Source organism: Nilaparvata lugens, chromosome 1 (genome assembly GCF_014356525.2).
Source record: "Nilaparvata lugens isolate BPH chromosome 1, ASM1435652v1, whole genome shotgun sequence".
Taxonomy (NCBI): domain Eukaryota; kingdom Metazoa; phylum Arthropoda; class Insecta; order Hemiptera; family Delphacidae; genus Nilaparvata; species Nilaparvata lugens.
The window spans coordinates 99,812,578-99,838,705 of NC_052504.1; the positions used below are offsets into that span (position 1 = coordinate 99,812,578).

A 26,128-nucleotide genomic window follows, 5' to 3' on the forward strand; every position below is an offset into this window, starting at 1 on the left:
GAATCTTTCGTTCGTTGTCGTTCTTCATGGCGGCCAATGTGCGGAAAGGAGTGGCCGAGGGGAGATCGGACTGTGTGCCCATATTCCTTAGCGAAATTCCCAAACTCTTCCACAGAAAGATTGTCCAGCCGGATGTGGCTATGATTCAGGTCAGTCAATATTTACGCGGACTGAAAAATATTTATTAATTTAATTATAATTAATCGAAAAATCCAAATTAAATGTTGTAAATCACCCCGAATACTTCTGCTACTGCAAATATCAATAACAGGATAAACAGCTAGATGGAAATTCGATGAGCGCTACTATTCAAAAATTATTTGTCAGTCCGGGAATCAAACCTGAAAACCTCCTAATTATCATCAGGAATGCTTACCCATACACCAAACTAACAATCTCTGGATAGCAGCGCTCATTTTATACGAAGCCATAGCGGCCAGCCAGTCTACAGATGGAAATTACTGAGATATTGCAATTATTCAAATGCTTATTAATGAATTATTATTATTATTGAACGAAAATCCCAATTGAATGCTGTAAATCACCCCCGAAGACTTCTGCTACTGCTAATATTAACAACTGGGTAAACAGCTAGATGGAATTTCGATGAGCGCTACTATTCAAAAATTATTTGTCAGAAGTCTGCGGGGTGAATTACAGCATTTAATTTGGATTTTTGTTGAAAAATAATTGATGATTCATTAGCATTTGAATAATTGCAGTATCTCAGTAATTTATTCATTGAATTAAAAATTTCAATATCGGAATGAAAAAATAGGCGCTAGACCAAAACTTCTTCTGCTCCTGAATTTTGTTCAATCAATATAATCCTACTAAGGCCCAACTCACACTTACCCGACTCAGGTCGAGAAGAGAATCGACTCTAGTGGAGAGCATGTGTTTCCAAATGGGTGACGTCGCGGAGACTAGAATCAACTGGTCTGAGTGTCACCATTTGGAAACAAATGCTCTCGACTAGAGTCGAGTCTCTTCTCGACCTAAGTCGCGTGAGTGTGAGTTGGGCCTTAGTAGGATTATATTGATTGAACAAAATTCAGGAGCAGAAGAAGTTTTGGTCTAGCGCCTATTTTTTCATTCCGATATTGAAATTTTTAATTCAATGAATAAATTACTGAGATACTGCAATTATTGAGTCGCGTAAGTGTGAGTTGAGCCAAACTCCAAAATTTCCAGCTCATAAATATATTTTTGTCGAAAATTAAACTTGAATCTCCAACAGTAATCACATAACCTTTTATTTTAGACATCTTATTCACTATAAAAACTTGGGAATAGAATAGTTTTGAGTCAAGCCTGTTGTATATATTTATATGATCTGTTATTCTATCAACAAATAAATAACATAATTGATTATTTTCGACAGTTAATATTGCATCAGGTAATCAGTATATCAGCCTATCAGAATGTCAGCATATCATCCAGTATATCAGCCTAAGGGCCGGTTTCCGAGCTCGGGATTTAGTTAAGTTCTAGACTTTAAACAGCTGGAGTTAGAAAACTGGCTGTCCGAAACGGGGCGTTGTCGCAGTTTTTATGATAATCTTTATTTTCTCATTTCTGTAATTGGAAACGTTTTTCCTTGACAAAATTAAACATTCCTAAATAATTCAAAATAGCTGAAAATTTAGACTTAAATTTTCACTTTATTTTATTTTGTGTTCAATTTTCTAGTAATTTATTTAAAACGTGGACTGCGACTACGCCCCGTTTTGGAAAGCCAATTTTCTGAATCCAGCTGTTGAAAGTGTAGAACTTAGCTAGATCCCAAGCTCGGAAACCAGCCCCAAGTCTCAGATCTTGGTAGCCAGTCTTCAGTTCCCGCTTCAATTAAACCGCAAAGTTAATCTTAAGAACTTGGAATAAAATATATATTCAGCTTTTTTGCATAATATGTCAGGTTTCACGTGACATTCCACTTTCAAGCAAGAAGTCAACTTCAACCCATCAAGCGCTGCTTAGTAAACAACTTAATCCCTGAAGTCCAGCCTTGAAATTGTTGTAAAAAGTGCGAGCTATTTGGCAAGCTTTCAAACGTTTTTGTTTACTCTCTCTCTGCTAGAACTCGAATGAGATTCACTTCAAAGTGGCAAGAATCCTTACAATTGACTGCTATCTTTCCCCATACAACCAACACTGCCAGTATGGAGTAGATCTCACTATATAGTGAGGTCCACGTTATAATGGCAGTGTTTGATTGACAATGGTATTGCTATCCTTGTCTATCAGTCAACAAAGCGGATAGCGCTTTCTCTTCTTCGCTTTGCTCTGTTGCTGGATCATCTTTTAACTATGTAGTATTAATAATTAGATAACAAAATATTTCATCTTAATTATGAAAATTCATTGAAAAATATAATTTCTTGCTTAATAAAATATAATTGATTATTTTGAACGAGAATGAACAGTTGATATTACATCAATAAACCTGTATCATCTATCCTCTATTGAAGACATTGACAAGACAGAGGATCGGCAACGTTGTTCTCCTATCTTTCTCTACTGCCATTATAACGTGGACCTCACTATAGTACTTTGTGGTGTAAACAATCGGGTTTCAATTTTAAAATTTTACATCATAAACTTTCTTATTTATTTATTTTTACTCATTCAACAATCATAAAAACATTCCTTACTAATCTGTTCATAAGCCTCTTTTTTCAATCCCAATTTATTATGTTCATAATAAATAATTCATCCAATAAATACATATGATCTGCAATTATATCCACAAATTAATAGGTGTAGATAAATTCCGCTTGATTCCAGGACCTATTTAGTTGAACAATTTTTTTTCTCCCATCTTTGACATTTAGATTGAATTTCTAAATTCTACACATTTTCTCTTCAAGTTCTCTATCAATATCCTGTGGTCTTCTGAATTTTATCTAAACTCTTACACTTTCTTTCTAAAATTTCTATTGGATGTGTTATAAATGTTATCTATCTTCAATTATTTTTTCGGTTTATTTTACTATATTTTTTAATGGGTCTGTGAGTTAAGACTTTAAACATGGTTGTGTGGCTATCGTTATAATGGCAGTAGAAAGAGAGATAGGAGACCAGCGTTGCCGATTTTCTGCCTTGCCACTGCCTCCTGTATAGGATAGCTGATACTGATATATCTAATGTAATATCAACTGTTCAATCTTGTTTAAAATAATCGATTATATTTTATTCGTCGAAAAAAATATTTTTCAATGATTGAATAATGAGTTTATTATTGTTAAAAAAAAGATCCGGCAACGTTGCGGAGATAGAAAAAGATAGCGCTATCTGCTTTGTCGCATGATAAACAAGGATAGCAACACCACTGTTAATCAAATACTGTCATTATGACGTAGACCTCACAAGAGTCTGGAGCATCGCAACTTCAGTTTTCTATCACTACACTGGACAATGACCAGGTTTTCATTTTGTCTGACATTTAGGTCCGGTTTCCGAGCTCGGGATTCAGCTAAGTTCTAGACTTAAACAGCTGGAGACAGAAATTAGCTTTCCAAAACGGGGCGTAGTCGCAGTAAATAGTTGCAGCAAAATAATCTTTATTTTTTCATTTATATAATTAGAAAAGTTTTCCTTGACGAAATTAAACATTCCTAAATAATTCAAAATAGCTGAAACTTTACACTATTTTCTCTTTATTTTATTTTGTGTTAAATTTTCTAGTTTTTCGAAATCAATTAAACGTGACTTTGAATATGACTACGACTATGCCCCATTTCGGAAAGTCAATTTTCTGACTAAAGTCAACCGTTTAAAAAGTCTAGAACTTAACTAATCAATCCCGAGCTCGGAAACCGGCCCTCAAAGTTTCGTTTACTACTAGAAGTTGAGGTGAATTGAAGTTAATACATTGAGTTGGTAAGTTAAGTTAGTAAGTTAAAAGTTGAGAGTTGTAAGTTAGGAAGTGTGTATGTTAAGTAATGAATTCCGTTTATTAAATTTAAACGTGACTTGACAATGACTACGACTACGCCCGTTTTGGAAAGTCAATTTTCTGACTCCAGCTGTTTAAAGTCTAGAACTTAGCTAACTCCCGAGCTCGAAACCGACCCTTAATGTCATCTGTTACAACTCTCAAGTGGCTTATGACTTGAATCAATGGCAAGTGACTAATGTGGATATCATATCAACAAAAATGAATAAATGAATTTATTTCTCCTCAAATTTCATAGCATATAATTAGAAATTAAATAGTATTTTGGAAATTTTACTGATCACGTTTCCAGTAGTGTGATCAGATAGATATTTATTCATTTATTACACCACCAGCAATGGCAGGGTCACCCTGGTCAAGCACTTGGCAAAAGACTGCTGGTAGACACAAGCCCTCGCTTCACCAGGTGGCTGGGAGTTGGGTAAGAGGTCAGGTGAAGCTCTGATAACTGGACATGGCCACTTCAGGAAACATCTCAACACAATTGGACTCACAAATGAAAGTCAGATGTGTAGGCTTTGTAATCAGTGTGAAGAGACTGCTAAGCATATCATACTGGATTGCAGAAGTCTGGAGCTAGAAGAAGGGCGCTGTTGGCTGCAAGCAGCCAGGTGAGGAATGGGATGTTAGTATAGAGAAGAAACTCCTGGACCTTGTAAAGCACCGGGAGTTGGTTTGCCTAACTAACATATTTTTGGGACACACAATAAGCTTCGGTGACGTGTGAGGTACTTTGAACATCTTTTAATCCGTCCCTTCAAAACATAAACATAAACATATTCATTTATTCAAGTGACTAATGTGGATATCATAATTATCAACAAAACAAACTATGCAAAGGATGTCTCTATTATATATAACGATTCGACTTTGATGTTTTTTCATGAATGTGTAAACATTTTCTATTTTTTGTTTCAGGTTTCTCCACCTGATGCGCAGGGCTACTGTTCGCTGGAACAAGTGTCGATTGTGTACGGGCCGCACTAACGTACAGCAAAACTATCATTGGTATGTTTCTCAATTCATTCATCCATTAATAAATAAATAAATTATACGAGGTGGCTGAGAAAAGTAATGAGATTGATAACACTGCGGGAGATCTGGCAACGTTGTGTCTACGGCCGACGCTAAACCTGTTTGTTTATCCTTCCACTTCCTCAGTCCGAGTTACAACTCCGTACAGTTAACAAATTAGTTTTGACAGCGCTATTAGTAAAGTTGTGTTTCCATTGTGCGTCACAGAAATGAAGAATCGTAATTTAGAGCAACGTTGTGCAATAAAGTTTTGTGCTAAACTTGGTAGGCCGGGGCCTTGTATTAGAGGTGGCTATGACAGTTTAGTCGTCAGTAATCGGTCTGAGTTGACAAAAAATCTGCTTGGAATTTGGAACATAAAATACATATGGAAATAAATGGAAGTTACATTTGTTCAAATGCTAATTAATGAATAATTATTATTTAACGAAAATCCAAATTAAATGCTGTGAATCACTCTGAATCTGCTAACCCTGTTGTCAATATTTGCAGTAGCAGAAGTCTCCGGGCTGATTTACAGCATTTTATTGGGGTTTCCGTTGATAATAACTGATTACACTTTGGGATATCTTATTGTGCTATCTTTTCTCTAAGGTATAATTCATCAATACAATTGAAGTCAAGGTCTATAAATATAGGTCATGACACAATCCCGTGATGCATTGCAAAATCGCCATTCTGTGGTGTTCTAGTTCACCAATTTTCAAATTATTTTTAGCTGTATCATTGTAGATTGTAGATGTGTTTCCAGTGATGGAATTGTAAGAATAATTCTTCCTACAGAATTATAGTATTTAGCAAAATACTAGTAACTGAATAATTGATTTTCAGATTTAATTGATCGGGAACTTTAAACTTTTTTTGCAGTAGGCCTCGCATATTTCTGTCTTGTCCCAATGCCTTATGAATCATAGTCCTTAGGTTACAAAAATAAGAACAATTTTCAATAATGAATAAATGAATAATTGAAGCATGTATCATTGAAATTCCATTATTAAAAAATCAAAAACCTGAATTCACATTATCTGAACTAGAATATTGTTTTTAAAATGCATACTGCATAATTTTATTTATTTATCACATTGTGTACAAATACTAACATGAGGAAAGGCACAACTCGTCCAACTTGTCTTGTCCCATTTCCAATTTATACTATACTGTCCAAATCAAAATGTTGGTTATGTCACTTTCACTTTTCAAAATACAATTTACGCTATTCAATACTCAAATAAACGAGCAATTTGAATCAGATACTATTAGAGTCTAGAATCAAAAAATCTAGAACAGTAACTTAATAATCACCGTATTCAAAAAGTCTAGATTCTGAATGAAACTAGAAATTTTTGAGCTAAAACTTCACATTTTACAAAAAACCACAGCAAATTTTGCTACGAGCAAATTGAATTAGATTGGATTTTCAAATGAAAATCTCCTTAAAGACTCCATAAAATGGCCGCTCCATAAGGAACACGAGTGTTATGACCGGTATTTATAGACCTCGATTGAAGTGTAATTCAGTATGTGATTGTGAATTTGAATAAATAAAATTTGAAATTTTGTTGTTGTTGTTGCAGCGCAAATCAACCGCAACATGCCGCGGACGTTCGGCGACGCAGTGATTCACAAGTCGCACTTTGACTTTGCCTGCGAACTGGATCGGCCTCTCCCCGACCACCCCTCCCCGGCCCTCACCGACGACATGCGTCGACTCGGCAAGCACATCGCTGAGAACCTGGTCGACGATGGAGCCACCCTGCAAATGGGTCAGTTCACAGTTAGGCCAGGCGCACACCAGTTAGTCAAGACAAGACAGGATAAGACACGTTTAGTCACAATACTTCACATTGTTGCTTATGACGCAACTCACACTGATTAGTCATTGCAATTGGACATGTCAACTATGTGATGTATTGTGACTAAACGTGAATAGTCTTGTCTTGACTAACCGGTGTACGCCCAGCCTAAGGAGCGTTTACATTATAGTTGCCCAAGCGAAAATGGGTCTCTCAAGGTCAAAGCTTCCTCTTGACACCACCACCCGTCTCTACCAACACTGTTTCCACTTTGTACTAAGGGTGGCTAGTAAGAGAGAAAGTGAATGTGTGTGAGAGAGAGGGTTAGAGAGTGAAGTATTGTTTGTCTTCTCTGGATTGTTGACTATGACGAGAACAATATAGTTCACAGTTTTAAAAATGTATTGTACATAATGCTTATATATTATATGTAATACATACAACTTGCAACAGCTGTACTGGTGTTTGAAAAAGAATAGAAGCATGAAAAGGAGTTGGATGAGTTGAAATGTGAATAGGCCGAGTCATAAGGATATCAATGAGTTTTTCTGAGAAATATAATAATCACCTCCTCACTCATAAATGAACAATTCCGGAAAACACTATGAATACCTTCAACCTTTCAACACGGCCAGTCCATAGCCTGGATGAAGTGTGATTGGAATCAAATGAGAATTCATGCAAATTGAAAAATGCAGAGTGAAGTAGACACTACAAGAATATTGAATAAAATCACATCACTCCACTAACTGCCAATTTATTATTATAAAAGTCTTCAAGTAACCTTCGTGAAGTAATAGCTCAGTTTATAAATAGTTGCATTTATAAAGAAAAATCTAATCATGATTATAAAATTGGATTTCTTGATGTCATGACTCAAGAAAGAGTTATACATTATACATAACAATATTCTTTCCTCCATTTCATGATGTTGAAGAAGATAGCGGAGTAGGGGAAGAGGTAACGGGGGATGTTATTGTTCTAACATACTCACTACTGTACTTATGCATGTGAACATAAATTATGTGAACACAATAGAACTTTTGAACCTGACGTGCTCAAAAGAATTTGTGACAGGTAGTGACGGAAAATAGGAAGAGGGAAGATATGAGAAGGGAAGAGTGATGTTCAGGGTGTAGAAATATAGTCAATGTATATAGACTGGTTGTGGGTGGTCACCAGTGGCAACATTGCAGTGGCCTTGAGAGACCAATTTTCGTTTGGGGAAGTATAGTCAAGTTTCCTTGAAAAATGTACACAGATAAAAAATTTTCACCGGTGTCAAACTAGAGAAAATTCTCATTCCTATAGCACTAGAAACAATAGGCAGACCAATATGTCGCATAAGAGATTGTCATAAGATATTGGTTGCACAAAACCTGATTAAATTATAATCGTGATTAATTTCACGAGAACCAATCACAGAAGGCTTTATCGAAAAGAACGCATCTCTGATTGGTTCTCTTCGAATTAATCGCGATTAAAATGTAACTGGCTTTTGTGCAAACGGCACTGAAAAGTTTTGAGATTGTTATAAAAAAAATGTTTAATAAGTTACTACCTGAATTTATAATTGAGTATGGATTAAATATAATTTTTTTGTCAAATGATTGTAGAATCAACTAGTATAATAAATAATTTGAATAACATAATTTTAATTTGTGATAATTATCGAGGCATTTCTCTGCTTAGCATTGTATACAAGTTGTTCACAATATACTTCTGCAAAGGCTCATCCCATATGCTGAGGCGATATTGGGCGATTACAGGGGGTTCAGGAAAGGCAGAAGCACAGTTGACCAGATTTTTACATTGAGGCAGGCAATGGAGAAGTGCATAGAGCATGACATAGTTCTACACTTGCTTTTTGTGGATTTAAAAGAGCATTTGATAGTCTTTGCAGACGAAGTTACTCGAAGCATGAACAATAACGGTTTGCCATCAAAACTAATTAAGCTGGTGTCGGCTACCCTGAACGGACATACTCTAGGGTAAGGATAGGCAAGTCTGTTGGAAGCGTTTTCCTGTGAAGTATGGAGTAAGGCAGGGAGACGCTCTCTCGGCATTGTTGTTCAATTTAGCTCTGCACGAGGCAGTAAAGGACATTGCACATGAAAGTACTGTTGTGAATAGATTGTGGCAGGTCTGTGGATACGCAGATGACTTGGTCATAATAGCAAGAACTGTGCCGCCTTGAGAGAAGCTTTCACTCTACTGGTGAACATAGTGTGCCAATGGGTTTGAAAATCAATGAGGCCAAGACAAAGTATTTAAGAGTGTCACCAGCCGTAGTTAGGGGAGCTACTAGAAATATGAAAATTGGACCCTACACATTTCAGCAGGTGGATGACTTTGTATACCTGGGAACGCTTGTGACAAGTAGTGGTAAGATCACAGCTGAGATACAAAATAGAATAATGGCAGGTAACAGGTCATTCTATGCAAGTATAAGTTATTCAAGTCTCGACTACTATCAAGAGCTACAAAGGTGAAGTTGTATAAGGCATTAGTCAGGCCTGTAGTATGCTATGGCTCTGAGACTTGGGTACTTAATGCTGGTGACATGGAAAGGCTACGAATTTTTGAAAGAAAGGTGATAAGAAGGATCCTTGGCCCTGTGTGTGAAAATGGACACTGGAAACGGAGAAAAAATTGTGAAATTGAGCGTTTCTTGGGCAGTGAGGATATCGTCAGATTTATCAAGGCTGGCAGGATTAGATGGATAGGACATATGGTAAGGATGAATGATGAAAGAGTTGCAAAATGTATATGGAGGGAAAGGCTATACAATAGAAGAAGAAGAGGTAGGCCTAGGAGTAGATGGACGGATGATGTGGAGAATGATTTAAGGACGCTTGGAGTTCGTAACTGGAGAAGGCAGGCACAGGATCGGGAGAGATGGAGGGGCTATGTCTGGGAGGCCAAGGGTTGTAACGACCTGTAGCGCTGAGGAGTAAGTAAGTAAGTAACATAATTTTAATATGCACTTTGAATTGAAGTTATTCAATCCATTTGGATTTCATAATATTTCGATCTTAAATCAGACTATCCTATACTATTGAACGAGCAACTTCTGTTTATATGTTTGGATGCTTAGATGTTTATATGTTTGTATTTCACCGGATCTCGAAAACGGCACTATAACGATTCTCACGGAATTCAGAACATAGTAGGTTTATAATATAAAGATTCGATTGCACTAGATCTCATCCTTGGGAAAACTCGCTGAAGGATATTAAAAGGATAATTATTATTCATCCTTGGAAAAACAGCTGATAATAATTATTTCGTTGTCTGTTGGTGATAGAAGTGAGTGAGCGAGTTCATGTGTGTGGGACTGTGTCAAAATTATGACTCAGCTGTTGAACTTTTGTAATCATTCAATCAGGTACTTAGTGTTGGTTGCAAAAAGCCGGGTTATTTTCAATCCTGATTAATTCCAGTAGATCCATCTTTTTGAAATGGTCTTCTCTGATTTGGTTCACGTGAAGTTAATCAGGATTAAGATTTAACCGGCTTTTGTGCAACTGGGCCTTTGTGAGGGAAATTTGTGCATTCCTCTGGGAATTAATCTCAATTTACTGTGATTAGATAGAACATTTCTGTATGAATGTTATTATAATTTCTTTCTTCGTAATAATTTTTTTATGCTTTTGTACTCCAGAGCGAAGCTCGGTCCCTGATACTTTATATAATGCCAGCTGTGATTAAGAGAGTCGAAATGTCTTGAATGATAGAAATTCCAATAAAGGAGTGATAAATTGACAAATATCTGCTTTTATGTAAATAAATTCAACGAAGACTTGTTCCAAAATGCAAGCATTAGTTGAATTAGAATAATTTATGTTATTCATAATTAATGCAGACAGATTGATATGAATTTCCAATTTTAATTGAAAGCTACAATCTATGTTCTAAAATAATTCTGAAATAAATACACATATTCACGAAATCAATCACTGTCTATTGACAAATTACAACCTCCCTCTATAGCGCACCTCGAAACGTTCTACCTCCAGTTTCGTTTCACGGTCATCACTCTCTCAGCTCACCGGTTCAAAAGTCCAATTCGATGTCCTGAGTGTTTCCGCTACTCTAATGATCATTGATTATAATTATTATTGAACGAAAATCCAAATTAAATGCTGTAAACCACCCCGAAGACTCCTGCTACTGCAAATATTGACTACAGGGTAAACAGCTAACTGGAAATTCGATGAGCGCTACTATTCAAACGTTTACAGCATTCAATTTGGATTTTCGTTTAATAATAATAATAATTCATTCATTATCATTTGAATAATTGCAATATCTCAGTAATTTTCATCTGTAGACTGGCTGGCCGCTATGGTTTTGTATAAAATGAGCGCTGCTATCCAGAGATTGTCAGTTTGGTGCAAGGGTAAGCATTCCTGACCGGCAATTAGGAGGTACCCGGTTCGATTCCCGGGCTGACAAATAATTTTTGAAATAAAACGACTAAGAAATTGTCAAAAATCACAGATTTTATTGAAAGTTAGAAAGATCGGTTTCGGTTGTTATACCGAAAATATTCGGGTGATCAAAAAGTCTCTCCGCAGTAGCGGCATATTGTGTTCTGTTTAGACACAAAGTAGGAGATTCCTCTTCTCTGTGATTTAGAAACCCCTTTGACAATTTACTACCGCTTTACTCCACCTAAACAAGGAAGGTACTTTCAACATCTACTGTAATGAATATACAAGTAAGTTCAATAAATTGAAACACTTGTTATAAATATTTGTTCCTGAGTGATTGAGTATTTATTTATATATTTCACTGCGGAGGGACTTTTTGATCACTCTGTACCATTGTCAATCTCTGATAAACTCTGATATCTGTTTATCAGAGATTGACAATGGTGTAACAACCGAAACCGGTCTTTCTAACTTTCAATAAAATCTGTGGTTCTTGACAATTTCTTGGTGTTCTTATTTAATATGAATAATTACCTCAACCTCAACTTCTCAATTACACAAAAAGTGAATAAAGAGAAATTTTTGAATAGTAACGCTCATCGAATTTCCATCTATCTGTTTACCCTGTTGTCAATATTGGCAGTAGCAGAAGTCTTCGGGGTGATTTACAGCATTTAATTTGGATTTGCGTTTAATAATAATAATTCATTAGCATTTGAATAATTGCAACATCTCAGTAATTTCCATCTGTAGATCATTAAACTGCTGATTTTGTTGAATTTAATATGGCATCAAGAAAGAGTTCCTTCACAATGGAAGGAAAACATTATCATTCCTTTCCACAAAAAAAGCTGCACTTCAGACTGTGAAAACTATAGAGCTGTATGTTTGTCCCAGCTGGGTATGAAGCTTTACACAGTCATTTCTGGAGAAACGCTCAGACCAGGTAGGCAGATCCAGGAGCATATTTCATCTCTCCGAAATATAAGCTCGAAATTCATTGAGAGAGGGAAGAATGTTTACTTGGCTTTTCTGGATCTGAGGGCTGCATTCGACACAATTCCAAGGAAGTGGATATGGAAGGTGTTGAGTAATAGAAGAGTACCTCCCAAACTTGTGAAAGCCATCAGAAGTGTAAATGAAGGAATGTCAGCCAAAGTACGAATTGGAGGAGATGTATCAAGAGCATTTCAAATGGAGAAGGGTGTGAAACAGGGAGGCAGCCTCAGTCCTCTTCTATTCATCTTAGTGATGGATGATATACACAAGATATGCAAGAGGAGGACACATAACATGGTTGCAGGATATTGGAATATGAGACCAATTGGTACAAGAGTCCTCCTATATGCTGACGATATTGTTTTGATCTCTGAGTCCAGAAAAACTCCAGCAAGCTGTGGCGGAATGGTCAGAAGAACTGAAAGGAAAAGGAATGGTTCTCAATGTAAGGAAGAACAAAGTGATGGTGGTCTCAAAGGTAGGAGGAGAGAATGTGGAAATTAGGGTTGACGGAGAGGAGCTTGCCCAGGTGTCGAAATATGAGTATTTGGGTGCGTGGTTCTCTGAGGATAGAAAAATAGATGTTGAGGTGCTGAACAGGGTACGAAAAGGTTCACTGGCTTACTATTCCGTCAAAGACGGTATTTGGTAAGAAAGAGATCAATAAGAGGATAAAGAACCAGGTATACAGATCAATAATTGAGCCAATCTTACTGTACGGGAGTGAAAGCTGGCCCATGTGATCATGCCATGAAAATAAAATAAGAACGGTGGAAATGAAATGTCATAGAAAAACATTGGGGAAGACAAGGAGGGATAGAATACGAAACACCAGAATAAGAGAGGAAGTTGGCATGAGAGATGTAAGTGTGAGGATAGAAATGAGGCAGCTTAAATGGTATGGACATATACAGCGGATGGATGACAGTAGAAAAGCGAAACAGTTTGTGAATGTGAGAGTGCAGGGAAGGAGAACTGTAGGATGACCGAGGTACTCATATGAGGACAGAATTGAGGAGATTGGAAGGAGAAGAGGGAAGACTGTTCCGGAGATGAGAAGAATGGCGATGGACAGACGGGTATGGAAGAACTGGGTCGAGGCTACCCCAACGCTGTAAAGGCATAGTGGGCAGAGACAGAGAAGAAGAAGATCATTAATCTACTTGAGTGGGGTGTTTGAATTGTTACAGCGAATAGACTATTGTTTTAATTTAGACTTGTTGGCGTTTTACAGGTATCGGCGCCATCCCAGATGCAGTGCTGGAGCTCCTTGGCGGGCACAAGGACCTCGGCATCCACTCGGAGATGTTCGCCAACGGTGTCGTCGAGTTGGTGGAGCGAGGGGTCATCACCAATGCCAAGAAGGCGGTCGGCAAGGGTCGCATTGTCACCAGCTTCCTCATCGGCAACAAGCGGCTCTACGACTTTGTCAACGATAATCCTTTTGTCGGTGAGTGATCGGTTAGGTTAGATTAAGATGCTGCACGGTTTGAAAAACATACGACTTTTTTGCCGTCTTTATAAATTCTATCAGATTAAACAGAAAAATAAGCCTCTATTGAAGTCGGTCTATCATTGCTTGGTGGAGTCACATATTACATATTCAGTGGCCCTATGGGGAGCTAGAGAGAGTACCTCAGCAAATTTTCATTGTCAAAAGAAAGCATTGCGCACTATGTGAGGTTGCATCCACAAACACATTGTAGGGACTATTTTATTGAAATGGAGATTCTCAGTGTTCCCTGTCTCTATATTTGGAAATGTGTGTATATATTAGAAGGTGTTCACTACAGACTATTAATAAGACGCATGAATATAATACACGGCATAAGAGTACCTTCTCGGAATATCATAGATTGACTTTTCATGAGAAAAAAACCCAGTTATATTGGTAGAAAGATTTACCAGTACTACCAATTCGGTTGCGGGAAATATTAACGATAAAAGAGTTTAAACGAAGTTTGAAATTATTTCTAAAGGAGGAGTGCTTTTATAGTCTGAAAGACTATTTTGATTACTGTAATAGAGTCAAGGACAAATAGTAATTATATACTAGATATAAATTTCATGAAAAATTAATGGTGTCTCGCTTTTGCTAGCACTTTGACTTGTCTGACGCCGTTGAGGCCAACCAGACGTAATATCTATCTATCTATCAGATAATGTTTGTCAAGTTCCGTTCAATCTGGAAGATTTCATAAGGATGGCAAAATACGAACGTCCAAAAAATTGATGTTTGTGTAACTGGCTTTATAGATCTATTAGATTGAACATAACTTGAAACCCATTATGATGCGCCATATGTGTATCTGAACACATCATATATTATGCTTGTCAAGCTCCATTCAATCTGGTAGAATTTATGAGGACTGTAAAAAATCGTTCCTACGTCCAAAAATTGATGTGTATAGCCAGTTACTCACATTCATGTTTAATCTAATAGAATTTAAAAGGACGGCAAAAATCGTATCTGCGAAAATCGATGTGTGTAACTGGCTCAGTAATGAGGTTGTTATATGCCTAATTGGTAATACCTTACTGTTTTATGCTTTGGATTCTCGTTTAAAATAAACAATTATATTTTATTAAGCAAGAAATTATATTTTTCAATAATTTCATTATGAATTTTAATGATTGAGATTAATTATTTTGTTAATCAATTATTAATTCGACATTGTTAAAAGATGATCCAGCAATAGAGCAAAGCGAGAAAGAGATAGCGCTATCCGCTTTGTTGAATGATAGACAAGGATAGCAATAACGTTAATAATCAAACACTGCCATTGTAACGTGGACCTCACTATATTTGTGATAATTTCATAAATGGATCAAGAGGGATGATGAATAACTGAAATTAGACTTGAGAATGAGTGGCTGATATAAAATGAAAGAGAAATGAAACCTGAATCACCTGTTAAATCTATACTAAGAACCTACTTGCTACTTACAATTTTCTTGTCTATCAGACGAGGTAGAAATCCGTTAGGAACTACACACTAATAAGGTTAAATAATTGATAATAATTAATGTGTTTTAATGTTGTTTTTTTAGAAATGCGTGAAGTGGACTACACGAATAGTACATTTGTGATTGCGCAGATGCCAAAGATGACAGCCATCAACTCTTGTATTGAGGTCGATCTCACTGGTCAGGTGGTGTCGGACTCCATCGGGCCCAGGATGTTCTCAGGTAACTAAACGCTCCAAATTTGTCCTTTTCTTGAATAAGTGTCATATTTTCAATGAAAGTTTAGGCTGAAAGTTTACACCGGTTAGTTAAAACAACACTAGTCACGTTCAGTCATAATACTTCACATAGTTGCTTATGAATAAAAGTCTAATTGCAGTGACTAATCAGTGTGAGTTGCATCACAGGAAAGTATTGTGACTAAACGTGTCTGATCATGTCATGTCTTGACTAACTGGCGTGCGCCTAGATTTCATCTTCGATGAAATGAGAGGTAATACAGAGTGACCATGAGAAAGATTATTCAAGGTCCATAAATACAGGTCATGACACGATCCCCTGATGCATTGCAAAATCGCCATTTTGTGGGATATTCTAGTTCACCAATTTAAAATTTATCAGCTGTTATCATTATAGATTAAACAGTATTATGTGTTATTTGTAAATTTTTCAATGAATATTGCTTGGCTTGGAATTGTAAAATAAATTCTTCCGACAGAATAATAGTATTTAGATTCCAAATAGGAATTGAATTGTTGATTTTTAGATTTAATTGATTGGGAATTTGATTTACTGTTTGTAGGTTAGCCACTTGTCCGTTAGCCTCTTGTCCCAACGCCTCGAAGCTGGGTTTTCGTTTGTGTGTAAATGCCGTCGTCGACCACGACAGGGAGAGAATCTCAGATTGGGTAGATTTCAATTTGTCTACATAACCTAAAAGATTATGTTCAATTATGCTTTAATGGGGCAGGTTGAGCTTATACTTTCAAATGGCAATATGTTTATATTATTATAAATGTTTAATTCTTTAATAATAAAGACAAATAATGAAAAGTTATTTGATCAGCAAAGTTGACGACAAGCATGGTTGACATTCATATTGTCCAAATTTCAAGTGTGCTAAAACAGCTGATCAAATAACTTTTAATTATTTGTGTTTATTATTCAAGAATCAAACATCTCTAATAGTATCAACATATCTTCTTCTTTGGCTTAACAACCCAGTGCGGGTCACAGCCTCTCTCAACTTCTGCCTCCAAGCATCCCTGTCCAACGCTGCACTTCTCCATCTCCGCACACCTATCGCTGAGGCGTCATTATTCACCACATCCATCCATCTAGTTTTTGGACGTCCTCTCTTTCTCCGACCGTACAGTCTTCCTTTCATAACCATCTTTGGCGGGTATGCGTCGTCAGCTCTCATCAGGTGCCCTGCCCATCTTAGCCTGCGTACTCGCATCAAGGTTACCACATCTGCGTGCTGGTACAACCTGTACAACTCTTCATTGTGTCGCCGGCGCCAGGCTCCCGATTCCTGTACACCCCCAAAAATCCTCCTCAGGATTTTCCTCTCAAACACGCCAAGCATTTTTTCGTCTGCTAGTGTGATCGCCCATGTCTCGCTACCGTATTTGAACAGGCAAAATGATAGTCCGGTAGAGCACCAGCTTGGTCTTTCTACTCAGAGTTTGGCTCTTCAAAATATTGGACATGGCAAAATAGCATCTATTTGCTAGCAATACTCTTCTCCTCACCTCTCTGCTTGTATCATTTTTGGCATTTATAGAAGATCCTAGATATATAAACTCTTCCACAATCTCAAAATGCTTTCCATTAAGTTCAATGAGTGCTTCCTGTTCATACGTGCCTAATGCCCCCGAGCCACCAGCCACCATCACTTTGGATTTCTTCTCATTAATGACAAGACCTATTCTTTTTGCAGCCTCCTCAAGCCTTCCATAAGCGTCCTTCATAGATGCTGTAGACCTGCTAACAATGTCTACATCGTCTGCATAAGCTAGAACATATAGCCATTTAAAAGTAAAAACTCAACCTCCCCCATTAAAACATAATTGAACATAATCTTTTAGGTTATGTTATTTAGACAAATTGAAATCTACCCAATCTGAGATCCTCACCCTGTCGGGGTCGACGACGGCATTTAAGCCCGCCGCAAAGTAGACCCACGCTAATCCACGAAAAGCAACCAATGCCGTGGGATGTTTTGTAAACCATTGCTATAGAATTATTCATAATTGATCAGCTGACAAGTGGATTATCATTGCATGTATTATTATCATTACACAGATGTCTGGAGAAGCCTAGCAATAGTTTACAAAACATCCCACGGCGTGGGTTGCTTTTCGTGAATTAGCGTGGGTCTACTTTGCGGCGGTCCTCACGCACAAACGAAACCCCAGCTTTATAAATCATAACATTTTACAAAAGAATAAGAACAATTTTTTATAATAAATAAATGAATTATTGAACTATTTATTATTGAAATTTCATTATTAAAAAATCGGAAACCTGAATTTACATTCTATCTGAACAAGAATATTGTTTTTAAAATGCATAATGCATGATTTTGTTACAAGCAAGTTGAGTTAGTTTGGATTTTGAAATGTACCGCCATAAACCCCCACAAAATGGCCGCTCTATAAGGAAAAAATAAGTTATCCTTGTTAACCTGTGTTATTCCTCTCCCAAATTAACCCATAAGGTTACACATAGTCCGAAATAGATTAAGTCTTGTAGTTGTTCACTTCACAAAATGTGTCAGTCCTTAATGGTTTCACAGAGTATATTTTTTTAGTTTATATAGTACAGTTTTATTTGATCCAAGTTTGTACAGTTATCAATTTGATTGGAGTTTTTAATTTTGTTGTGATTTTGACGTCAGGTTTCGGAGGTCAAGTGGACTTTATCCGTGGCGCGTCGGAGGCACTGGACGGAAAGGGCAAGCCCATCATTGCAATGACATCAACCAATCCCAAGACAGGCGACAGCAAAATTGTTCCTTTCATCAAGGAAGGTAAGCTCCATGTTTAATTTAAGTTCTATTGATGCATTCATTTACAAAAATACATTTTCTAGTCAATGATTAATCACGTTCACGGAGTGAAAAGTTACATCAAATGTATTCATTTATTTCACTTCCCATGACGATCTGCTAGTTGATGATTCTTTTTTTCAACTATTTCGACGACACTACAGTCTAATGAGTTTTGAAAACTAGCTATTAAAACAAGTACTCGATTGTGGAGTACATTCGGATTGTTGCATGTAGAGTATTGAAAATGGATGTAAATATTCGAAAGCGTTCCTCTCTTCAGTACTATTTTCTATATTATTATTCAAAATCATAAGACTGTAGTGTCGTTCAAGAAATGTATACTTGGTAAAATCGGCGTGTTTGGATTAATTAACTCACATTTCACTTGAATGAAATGTAGGATCTTTCAATAAGTGACCAACTCTTTAGAAAATGTATTTGCCAATGCTCATAAATGTAAAAATAAAGCTGAATTCGCACGCAACAGTGACATTGAAGAGTGAAGATATAATTCCCATACGTTCTAGTGTTATTATTCATACTCACTCGGCCGGGTTAAGTGGGAATAGTCCAATTTGAACTTATGGGAATTTATATCTTCACTCTTCACACTTGCTCATGAGTCATGACTGACAATGTTTCGTCTGCTGCTTAATATATTTGTAAACAAAACTAGAACCTAATCTATTTAATTGTATAATCAATTAAAATGGAAAACCAACAAGTGATTGGAGTTGTTGTGAATGCGTTGTAAGATATTTTCTAAATGTTATTGAATTTATGTAATCATGCATTTCTCTGCTCCCAAATAAATAATAATGGAGTCTATTATTTGTAAACAACCTCGTATTCAGCCATGTCTGTTTACGTTCAACTAGTCTGTTTACTTTCTTTTCCATCGGTTAGAAAAGTATGATGAGCTGATCAGTGAACGAACCGGATATGACGTACTTTTTTTCTTATGCGTTACACCAAAGACCATGAAGAGGTATAAACCCACAATGCCTATGCCTTCCCAATGTAAAAATAAAACAAGAGTTGTGCTCTTACTTGAAATTGAAGGCAACCATTGAGGTATTTTAGCGCGAGATATTATATAATATATATTTTTTTAATATTAAAGATTACAAAACTCTTCAAGACCTTTAGTATGTAATAATCTACCAGGTTGTCCCCTCAATGGCCGATTTCAATTCCAAGTACAGTAGCGCTGCATGTGAGTCTATGTATCGTTCAACGACCAAAAAGTGCTTCGTTCAGAGCCACATTCACTCACCGGTCTCACCGATCAGTGGCTTTGAACTCAACCAATAATTATGTATGATGTGTGTATTTCTCCATCTGTACTCTGATCTGGTGACTGAATCTTGAATATTTTGTTGTATCTGAAAAATTGTTGTAAGTCTCTGTAACCAACTATTGTATGTAATTGTAAACTATCTAATATTTTCTGTAATTAATGTAGTAGTTATAGTTTAGTTTTTTAGGAAATACACATTTATTTACCGAGGCTTGTTTAGTACACTTGCCAGTATTTTTAAATGTCCTCCAGCCGGGTTACGGGCCCTGCGTGAAGTAAGACCAATAGTGGGACCGCCACTTCAGAGCACCTGGACGCACTCTGGGTTTCATTCACAGACCCACCTCCTAGGCTCATCTGCCTCTTCCGCTGTTGGGAAATAAATTATTCCTCTTCCACCTTCAGAGCCATTGACCATGTTCCGTTTTAGTTCACTCAATCCTATCCTTCTTAGGATTGAGTTATCCAGCCGCACCATCGTGGAGGCACACATCCTCAGGTTATATAAGATGTTAAATGAAGGATTCACTCTGAGGATGCCGAAACAAAGTGGCTAGAAATAGTTCCAAAATAGTTCCAAAATAGTTCTGAATAATATAATAATGGAACAGGTGAGCAACTTTAAATATCTCGGCTGTGATGTATCCTATGACAGAGAATGTGATATACCTCAGGAAATAGGAAAGTCTAACTCAATTTGTGGAGTCATTCACCGAACATTAAAGGGTAAGGCCAGAAAAGAGACTGAGATTAAGTTCTGTAGGACAATGGCCATCCCTTTAATGACATACGGTAGTGAGGTATGGACTATGGACAAAGACCAAGAATGATGACTCACGAATTCAGGCATCAGAGATGAGGTTTCTGTGCAGCATTCAAGGATACTCGAGACGAGACTACATAAGTAATGAAACAATTCGAAGTGAGTGCGATGTGCAACCACTAACAGCAATCTTTAAAAAATACAGATTAAAATGGACAAATCACCTACGTCGTATGCCACCAACTCGTCTTCCACTACAAGCTTGGAAGTTACAGTTGGATGGGAAAAGGGACGTCGGAAACCGAGGAAGCGGTGGACACCGGAACAGGCTTTACAAGCCTAGTCCATGATGGATGATGATGATGACACATTTATTTATTTATCTTGTTGCGTATTGCTTCTGTAGTCTGATCTGGTGAATAAATATTGAATCTCGAATCTTTTGCTGTTTTTACTTTCCTTGACCTATTACCATAGGTAAGGAAAGTATTGCTTTCCGAAAAAAATTAAGGTACCCCAATTTCCAAATTTCTATACGTTTCAAGGTCCCCTGGATCCAAAAAAGTGGTTTTTGGGTATTGGTCTGTGTGTGTGTGTGTGTGTGTGTGTGTGTGTGTGTGTGTGTGTGTGTGTGTGTGTGTATGAGTGTATGTGCGTCTGTGTACACGATATCTCATCTCCCAATTAACGGAATGACTTGCAATTTGGAACTTCAGGTCCTTACACTATGAGGATCCGACACGAACAATTTCGATCAAATGCAATTCAAGATGGCGGCGAAAATGTTGTCAAAAACATGGTTCTTCGAGATTTTCTCGAAAACGGCTCCAACGATTTTGATCAAATTTATACCTAAAATAGTAATTGAAAAGGTCTATCAATTGCTACAAGTCCCATATCTGTAAAAATTTCAGGAGCTCCGCCCCATCTATGCAAAGTTTGATTTTAGATTCTCAATTATCAGGCTTCAGATACAATTTATACAAAAAATTTTGAGTGAAAAACATTGACCATTAAAATCTTTACAATTAATGTTCAGTAACATTTCCACCTAAAATTGAAAATAAGCTCGAAATTTGAGAAAATGTGATTATCCAATTGCAAACTATGGGCAACTGTTGATTCTATTAAATGATTCACTATGAAGAGATAGCAGACCTCGTATGTCTCCAGCGTTATTGTCCTGTCACCAGCTGGCTCAGATCTTTGTTTATAAGTAGACTTGAGATGCGCGACAACACTAGCGGCAGGTGATAAATTTTCTTAACGGCAAGGAAAGTTGTGTGAGTGCGCCACACCAGATTATTTTTATTTGTAATAAAACGTAAATATTTTGTTTTTATATTGAATCGTTTGTTGTGTTTCAGGCGCAGGCGTGGTGACGTCACGCGCGCATGTTCACTACGTTGTGACCGAGCAGGGAATCGCGTCGCTGTTCGGAAAGAGCTTACGTCAGCGCGCCTATCACCTGATTGAGATTGCGCACCCCACACACCGCGAGGCGCTCGAGAAGGCCGCCTTCAAACGGCTCAAGTGCATGCCGGCGCCCTAAACTTGCCCAATGTGCACTATTCAACTCAAGTGCATGCCGGCGCCCTGAACTTTCCCAATGTGCACTATCTAACTTTCAACCCAAGTGCATGCTGGCGCCCTGAACTTGCCCAATGTGCACTATTTAACTTTGAAGTTTTGTATCAAATTATGGTGATGTGTATCAAGTTCAGATGATACTGTATCATGTGTGGTGATACTGTATCAATGTGCACTAAAAAAACTTTGAAGTTTCGTATCAAATTATGGTATACTGTATCAATGTGCACTAAAAACACTTTGAAGTTTTCGTATCAAATTATGGTGTTTTGTATCAAGTTGAGATGATACTGTATCATTTATGGTGATACCATATTATGTGTACTACATTTTAACTTTGAAGTTTTGTATTCAAATTATGGTGTTGTGTATCAAGATGATATGATACTGTATCATATTGTGTTGATACTGTATCATGTTGTGGTGATACTGTATCAATGTCCACTATTTAATAAAATAATGTTTTTAAAAACGATATTCAATAAACGAACTCTGGGTACAGTGTCACAGAGAAAAGATAGCATAAAAAGATATTCCATGGTTTGTAGAATTAATCAGTTTGGAAGTTTTGTATTGAGTTGAGATGATACTGTATCATATTTTAATGATACTGTATCATTTGTAGTGATACTGTATCATTTATGGTGATACCATATCTGCACTATTTAACTTTGAAGTTTTGTATTCAAATTATGGTGTTGTGTATCAAGTTGAAATGATACTGTATCATATTGTGTTGTTACTGTATCATGTTTGGTGATACTGTATCAATGTGCACTATTTAATAAACGGACTCGGGGTACAATTTCATAGATAAAAGATATGCATAGAATGAGGAGATATGCCATGGTATAGGGCGTTAATGTTTTAAATTTGTTGCCAGTATAATTCTGAATATCCCATGATGTCGGGCATTAATTTTTCAAATTTGCTGACAATGTATTATTCTAAATATATCATTGTATAGGCGTTGTTGATGTTTCAAATTTGTTGCCATTATAATATTCTGAATATTCCAAGATGTAGGGCGTTAATATTTTTCAAATTTGTTGCCAGTATGATTCTGAATATCCCATTGAATAGGACGTTGAAGTTTCAAATTTGCTGCCAGTATAATTCAGAAACGTTTATTTATTAATTACTATATTTTTCATTGGCAGAATAAAGTTTCATTCTCGTTTTGTTGTCAGAGCAATTCTGAAATGTTTGTTGTATTAATTGTTGTTTTTCCAAAGTCAGAATGAAGTTTCATTTTCATTTCACTGTTAACTCAAGCCGATAGCCCCAGTAGTTCTTTTTTGACGCTGGTAGTCTCTCAGACTGTGCCGCTCTTACACTCTCACCCGGCCAAAACAGTAATAATAGACAGTAGTCGACAGTAATCGACCTGAGTTGACACGTGAAGCTATGGACGCTGTTAGTCTCTCAGACTGTGCCGTTCTTACACTCTCACCCCAACAAAACAGTTATTATAAACAGTAGTCGACAGTAATCGGCTTGAGTTAACATTGGCTTGAAATTTAGAACATGAACGACATATACCATGGGATATCTTCTCATGCTATTTTTTCTCAAAGCAATGTAAATTTCCAATGTTTCAAGGAATGAGTTAAACTTGAAAAGCATACACGTAAACGATCTATAAACCATGGGATATTTTCTTATGCTATCTTGTCTCTATGACTGTGTGAAGTGTACGCAAAGGCTCAACTCACACTCACGTGACTCAGATCGAGAAGAGACTCGACTCTAGTGGAGAGCATGTGTTTCCAAATGGTGACGTCGCGGAGACTAGAATCGACTGGTCTGAGTGTCACCATTTGAAAACACATGCTCTCCACTAGAGTCGAGTCTCTTATCGACCTGAGTCGCGTAAGTGTGAGTTGAGCCAAAGATGCTCGACCGACTCAACGCTAACAAGAAACTTTGTAAATAGATTCTATTTTATTTAAAAATAAAAATGAAAACATCTGTCTCTTTTGACCGATTTAACGCTGACAAGAAACTTTGTAAATCGTAGATCGAGCTCAATGATCTAAATTCATTGTGCATTGCGTTATTTATTGACGAATGTCAATGTTTTTATCGTCAATCTGGTGAAAATTAACCCTGAAATGAACTGAACTAACTGTTTTTAAACGTTGAAACCTAATTAATGTTAGTGTTTTTTTTTTTAGAAAGGTCAAGGTTTTTATCGTCAATCTAGTGAAAATTATCCGTGAAATGAAATGAACTGATTGTTTTGAACGTTAAAACCTAATTAATTTGAGAGTGATTTATTGAGAACAGTCAAGGTTTTCTGTAATTCTAGTGGAAATTATCCGTGAAATGAAAGGAACTGATTATTTTAAACGTTAAAACCCAAGTGATGGAAAGATGGGAGGTGATACTGTTTTTGTCATTGGATTCAATTGTGAAAATGTGTTTGGAAGAAATAATTGAAAATGTTTTTGTTATGAGAAGTGTTGTTTGATTGAAATTTGAAATCACGGTGGTAGGAGATGACTAAATTCTTAGTCCTTGTGACGTTTTTCCACATTTAATCATCAGATTATATTTTACAGTAAAATTTCAATAGCTTCCCCAATAAGAGCTGTTGACACAGTCAAAGTTCAAACTGAATTTAATCAGTTGTTGGCTTAAACTCGAAATGAATCACATGACAACGAACAAGATTCGATATGGATTTAATCCAGTTTTAAATCAAATTTAGTTTAAACTGTTGCTGTGTAAACCGCACTAAAGCTGCGTTTACACCAAAATTAATAACTTAATCCTTATATAGATTCTATTTGATTGAACGTATCTTATTATATACATGATGAACATTTATGTGTTTGTCAAGTTCTGTTCAATCTAATAGAATCTATAAGGATCAAGTTATTAACATTTTGTTAATAACTTTGGTGTAAACCCAGCTTAAGAGTTTGAAGCCTCGGTTGTTGGATATGACGTCATTTATTGTAAGATGTAACCCGTGCTTTGCAAAGGACTAATTAAAAGCTTCACTTTGAATTGTAATCATCGGTTGAATAGGATTTGATTAGTGATTGGATGTAATTATTGGTGTTTATTTTATAGGTGCGTACAGACTTATGCGCCACGAACACGTGCATTTCGCTTTTCAACAGCTCAGGTTACGCTTATTACATATATTATTATTGCAAATATCTTTATTTTATTGTTTATGTACAAATACAGAAGATATAATGAGCATAGGATCAGCTGATAGAAAGTGAAATGCGCGCGCGTGTCCGTGTGACGCTCAAGTCTGTACGCAGCTTTATAGATAACGCTGATATAGTTTGAAGTGAAACTCACTATAAATTCTTGGCTTATTTCATGACCTTACCGTCTTCTTGAGGTTGAGTGGTAGAGAGGACTTGAAAGTCCTAACTCCGCCTAATAAAGATTTTTTCATTTCATTTCATTTTTTCTTCCACATGAATAAATATATACCGTGCTTAAACATTCTCAATTATGGTATAGTTTCCAAACTAAAAATGTACTTTCTACATTAGTATTCAAAAGTTTTGGAGAGATTGAAGGCAAATTCATTGGGTATAATTAAATAATTATAATTTTCTATTATAGCGTTCTGTTTTCCAGAGGTACTCAATAGTTTCTTTTTATAAATTATTCAACTAGTACTCATTAGTTTTATTTAAATATATTACTTTTTCGATTTATTAAGTCACTTTCAAGAGTGTTTGATCATTAACAAGTGTCAAAATAAAATTTAAATGAGATGCAAATGATTTGATGAGTCAAAACATGGTTCCAGTTAAATACAAATTGTTCTAGTTTATAAAGAAATGATTCATAAAAATGCGTAATTTTTAATGAAGTATTTCAATTATGATTATTATAATTATTTTGTTAATTAATAAAAAATAATTCATTTGTACACTTTTTATTTATATGAATAGTTTTTAAAACACAAGGGTAGTCCTATCTACTATGGAATTGTTTTTTATTGAATTAATAATTCATTAATAAGTTGGTTGTGTTCATACAAAAACTGCTCCAATCCAAATAGTTCTAACTGTCCTATATGCAAGAAGTGATCTTTTTATCCAAAGTAGCTACATCCAAAAATGTATTATATTTTAGGCCTACTATTGAAGTAGGAATTTTTTATTAGTGACTGACTTATACTAGTATCCTAACAAATCCCAAATGTATAAACCTCTTGTACTTTAAATGTTTATTAAAAAGAAACGCTCCTTTAT

General features: G+C 36.3%; 1 protein-coding gene across 1 annotated transcript; it reads left to right on the top strand.

Moving 5' to 3' along the window:
* On the top strand, nt 1-26,128 carry LOC120349487 (4-hydroxybutyrate coenzyme A transferase-like). Its single transcript, XM_039419820.1, has 7 exons — nt 1-149; nt 4,877-4,966; nt 6,568-6,756; nt 13,456-13,671; nt 15,273-15,410; nt 18,091-18,222; nt 21,674-26,128. Exons 3-7 carry the CDS (start codon nt 6,585-6,587, stop codon nt 21,856-21,858), a joined length of 843 nt encoding a protein of 280 aa, XP_039275754.1. The 5' UTR covers nt 1-149; nt 4,877-4,966; nt 6,568-6,584; the 3' UTR covers nt 21,859-26,128.

Bases quoted from the DNA above. Each gene is read 5' to 3' on its own strand.
- LOC120349487 (XM_039419820.1), top strand. From the start codon at position 6,585: ATGCCGCGGACGTTCGGCGACGCAGTGATTCACAAGTCGCACTTTGAC. The intron at 6,757-13,455 runs GTCAGTTCACAG...GGCGTTTTACAG, and splicing joins TGGAGCCACCCTGCAAATGG to GTATCGGCGCCATCCCAGAT. The intron at 13,672-15,272 runs GTGAGTGATCGG...TTGTTTTTTTAG, and splicing joins CAACGATAATCCTTTTGTCG to AAATGCGTGAAGTGGACTAC.